This window comes from Nanorana parkeri, unplaced genomic scaffold, assembly GCF_000935625.1.
Source record: "Nanorana parkeri isolate BGI_ZX_2015 unplaced genomic scaffold, ASM93562v1 scaffold945, whole genome shotgun sequence".
In the NCBI taxonomy this organism is placed as follows: domain Eukaryota; kingdom Metazoa; phylum Chordata; class Amphibia; order Anura; family Dicroglossidae; genus Nanorana; species Nanorana parkeri.
In genome coordinates this window covers 675,566-680,515 of record NW_017307213.1, presented here as the reverse complement: position 1 = coordinate 680,515, position 4,950 = coordinate 675,566, and the positions used below count along the sequence as shown (strand labels likewise).

Genomic DNA, 4,950 nt, shown 5'->3' with positions numbered 1-4,950 from the left:
CGATTGATAGCGGTCAGCACAGGCAGAGAGCACATAAAGTTACCAGTTCAGTTACCAATTTCTGGATGGATCAGCAAGTATTTTGGGCTTATTGAACATATATAACAAAACACAACACTTGTTAATATTTAACAGCCCAAAATGGGAGCAAATAAAAGATTTTCATTGTTAGGCTTTGCATTAGAGATGCACCGATACCATTTTTTCCAGACTGAGTACTGATACTTACCTCAAGTACTCACTGATACCAATTACCGATGCCTTTTTTTTTTAGTGTCATGTGACAGTTTTTCTAAAACGATACAGACTAATGATTTTAGGACAGTGGTGCAAATGCTGCGACCCTGGCAGTTCTGCCACTGACTCCAAGCTGTAAAGGCACTACAAATCTCAGCAAAACATTACACAGTAATGCAGAATAATACCATCAGCTATAGAGGACTACAAATCCCAGCAATACATTATACAGCAATGTAGGATTATATTTTGCTATATACTCTGTGCTGCTCCAGGGTCTTGAGCGGAGGTTTTCAGGAGTGGTGCAGAGGGTCTTAGGAGTGGTGTGGAGCGTCTCAGGAGGTGTGCAGTTAGTGGAAGCGCTGTAAACAGGCACTGCGTGGTTCTCAAGAAGGCTGCCGAGGTCCCCAGCAAACCAGTTTTTAGTATCGGGGTATCGGTACAGATACCAGTATTGGTGCATCCCTACTTTGCATACATTTTAAGACTACTCATACTTAGGTACAGATGCTCCTGAACAAGTCTTGATGATAAAGCATATAGAGCAGGACTAGCTGAAGTTATCACGCTGTACAGTGGCTGTTTGTGCTCTGCTGAAAGTTGTGCTGGAACAGGTGCTCCCTTAAGTGCTATGTGGAGTCTTTTTTGCCTTATTTCTGATGGGGATGCAGCCTCTTTTTTGATACAAGCTGGAGATTTTATGCCTTTGTGTAATATTATAAAGGTTCTCTATATTGGCACACTATGACCTACCTATATTTTGTAGGTCATATCTTCCAATTTGAAAGGGCAGCAGATCTGTGGGAAGTGATAAATGAATCTGATAAAGTGCTTTCAATATACAAGATATACTGTTATATACTGTTACATACTTAATTTCGACTTTAACTGTCTTTTATGTAGATTTTATTTGCTTGTATTGACAGACTTTTGTTATAGTATTTTGTGATGCATTATTATTATGATCATATTATTATTTACGGTACTTATTTGCACAAAAGTGGAGTAAATGTGCTTGTATTTTTGGTGGTTATGGATGGGTGGGTGGATGCTGACATTGAGGACTGAGTGTCTAAAGTATGTTTAGAATGTAGGAACATAGCCATATGTATTAACACCCTCATTCACCATAGGCAAGAACTGTCCTTAAAGGAGAACTATGAGGCGAGTGAAAATCACTCAGCCTCATAGTTCTAGCCGACCTGTGACAATTAAACTGTCACAGGTCGGCTCAATAGATCGGGAAGTGAGCGAACTTCTCGATCCTGTCCCTGCAGAGAGCCATGACTGTCACTCACGGCTCCCTGCAGGGATTCCCCCCTCCCCTGTCCGATCCTCCGGTGCTGACTGGTAGAACAGACGGGGGAGGAGGCGGGTACAGCTGGCTCTGCCTCTAGATAGGCAAAGCCAGCTGTCACTCACGCAGCTGGGTGGATCCAGACAGTAATGTCGGGATCCGTCCCGGCTGCTGCGTCTCAGTATACCGCAATCTGTAGCTTGCGGTATACTGAGCTTTGGGTGACGGGAGGACGCTAGTTTGTGTCCTCCCGTTACCCTTACGAGAACTATGGGGAAAAGCCCTGACCCCATAGTTCTCCTTTAATACACATGGCTTTCTATCCATGAGTGTTGGCAACAGATTTATGAATTTACAACTTGAAGTGATACTACTCATTAATTATTGTGCATTGTGGTAAAGCATGTTTTCCCACATGTTATACACAGCTGCAAAGCCAGTCTTAAAATGGCACTAAACTCAGGAGTTAAATCTTAAACATGCATTCAAGTACCTTAACTATTAACAAAAACGTAGCTTATTTGTGCAATATTCAGCTGTAGATCCTTAAATCATCTCTGAATTGGTGTGGACACTGTCCTTCCTTCTGGAGTGTGGCTACTTTTCTTCCCCATGGGCCACTGTTCCAAGCTCGCTCCCATGATAGACTACAATCTTAATACAAATTAGTAAACTAAACGTGAGATTGTAGTCCATCATGGGGATGACTTGGAGCAGTGGCCGATGGGGAAAAAAAGTAGCCACCCTCCAGAATGAAAGACAGTGTCAGCATGATTTAAAAGATCTATAGCTAAGCTGCACAAATAGGCAACATTTTTGTTAATAGGGTAATTAAATATATTTTTAAGGTTTAAGTCCCAAGTTTAGTGTCACTTTTAGAATCATATGATATGGGTGAAAACAAAAAGGGTGATCCTTTACTCAGGGGTATCACTTGTGAATAGGCATTGACAGCTGCATTCTTCAGGCCATCTTCACATACAGGCTCCCCGATGTGCCATCTTAAACGGACCTGCTAGTTTATATGATTTCTAAGAAAAATCCAAAATTGTAAAACTATTATATTGAAATATACAATCATATATTGTAAAAAGTGCACAAGATGAAGAGTAAACCACACACCAGGTATTTAAGTTTATTTTTTGCTGTTTAATCACTATCCCTTGCTACTACCAACCAGATATACTCTATCTGAGATTATGAGATGTTCTAAAGCTAAAAGTTAGTCAATAAATGGACATTGGAGAGAAGTCTGATGTTTAAGAACTATCTAGCTGACAGCAAATCTGACCACTCTTCATAAAGTGTGCTTAACAAGGTTATGGCAATGGAGGGAGTGATCTGTGCTGACAGAGACTGGGAGAGCTTTGGGGCAGTGGGTATGTGCCTACCCCCATAGAGATGAAATTCTCAATGAAAATAGTCAGATTGGATGTCTTGTCTGCTCATGTCTATGGGTTGCTTAGATTCTACTAATAGTATTATTTGACAGATGAATGACAGATGTACCACTGGAAGCTCTAGTGAAACTGAGTCATTGAGGAATTGGCACATTGTCAAGATGATCAAAAAAGCATATTTGAGAATATCAGCAAGTAATAAGTGCAGTCATGAATGTATAATGGAGCTGATGTTTTGTTTTAGCTGTAGAAAAGCAAATTAAGCATTGTCTGTCTTTTTACAGCACAGCCAAATACAGCGTGGTAACGTTCCTACCTCGATTCCTCTACGAGCAGATCAGAAGAGCTGCCAATGCTTTCTTCCTCTTCATTGCCTTATTACAGGTAAAATCTTTCATTCACACATGACATAACACATTTGTTTTGAATCTACAATGGCCATACACTGCCAAATGTACGCAAGTGTGCATTAGAATTATTAGTGTTGATTTGTTAACACTGTTATTACACACCTTATTGAAAAATCTGTGCATGATCAGTTGCCAGTTATTTCATTTTTTTGTGCGCCATATTCATTGGTTGCCATAGTCGGGGGAAAGTCTGCAGTTTTGAGCAGTTTAGATGGGCTTAGACAGGAGAAGCAGGACCCAGATGAGCCTATCTATATGTCAGTCTGCTCTCTCTTCCTATCAACACGCTCCTTGCACTGTACCACACTTGAGCGGCTTCTTGTGCTGCTTCTGCCTCCCTCACTCCAGCTCTGCTGTACAGGGACTGCAAGAGTCAAATTCAAGTACAAACACTGCTTACAATAGAAAAAAAATGAAGAATATTCGGGAGATCTCCCTTCACTTCCTTGCTGGGAGACTTCCTTCTGCCCAATGTTGTGATCACAGGTCTGAATGGGGGAGCAGGACACTATATAACCCCAGCATGTGTCGCTGACTTTGAGTTCTACTCTGAATGATGGCAGAATGGTGAAGTACGTATCTCCCTCTAGACCATTAACCCAACATGTTCACACCAGGCTATAGATATAGTTTCGCTTAAAAGGACATTCTAATAACAACCTTACCTCCACTTTCCTAAATTACCACTTGTAAGGTGGGCCTAAATTAAATTGGAAAATCCAATAAGCACCACGGTTTGTCTGCGCTGCCCAGTGCACTCTGTAATGTAACAGATCTGGTTAATCTGGTAACATCCTCCTATGTTCCCCCACACTAAAAGTGTGCATGAGGACGCATGAGAGATGTGGCTGTTATCATATATACCATCATAGTTTTGGCTAAGCAAAGTAGCTTAAAGATTTATGATCTTTATTTCAGTTCACCAAATTTTAGATGAACTGTACAATGAAATGTTTCCTATTGTGAAATATTTGCATACAGACTGAAACTCCACGTGTATTGCTTTCATGCAAATCCTACTTACACATCTCCGCATATATATTTGCTAATTGCAAATTTTTGTCTAGAGAACACCTATCACTTGATTTTTTACACTTTTGTTTTTTTAATTTAGACGTGAGAGCACTAATGATGACAAATGAGGCAGAAATACAAAAGTCATTTCCAAGCTGACAAATCCTGCATCTGTGCACAGCAAAGAGGCCCATTTTATTAAGTGCCTTGTAGCCCATTTAGTACATTTTTAAAGGCACTGTATGGTCTATTATGGTCTATTGGACCATGCGGAGAGTGTGTTTTGATGTGATCAGCACAAGTTACCAAGAAAAACCTGGAAAAAAAGATTAAATGACAGACTTTCCAGGTGAAATCGAGACAAGCAGCAGCAACTGCACCAGAATTGAATTGTGACAGCCTAGGCCAATGTAATAGCACTCTCTCCATGACTACAAATCCTTGCGGCTGTTCCTATCATTTGGTATAAGATAAGTGTCGGTTTAATATCTTTAAAGCAACTTTAAAGTCCCTCTCACCCACACGGCATCCCAGACATTACCCAGCAAATATGGTGCTATAGCAGAAAATGTTTTGCAAGAATAAAACAAGA

General features: G+C 40.5%; 1 protein-coding gene across 1 annotated transcript in view; it reads left to right on the top strand.

The window, feature by feature from the left end:
* Positions 1-512: 512 nt before the first annotated feature.
* ATP8A2 (ATPase phospholipid transporting 8A2) overlaps positions 513-4,950 on the top strand; it is a gene marked incomplete at its 5' end in the record, with an annotated part of 434,715 nt that continues 430,277 nt past the window's right edge. The window contains 2 exons of the mRNA XM_018566377.1: positions 513-601; positions 3,219-3,318. Coding sequence (XP_018421879.1) covers positions 513-601; positions 3,219-3,318 — 189 coding nt within the window. The remainder of the gene's footprint in view (positions 602-3,218; positions 3,319-4,950) is intronic.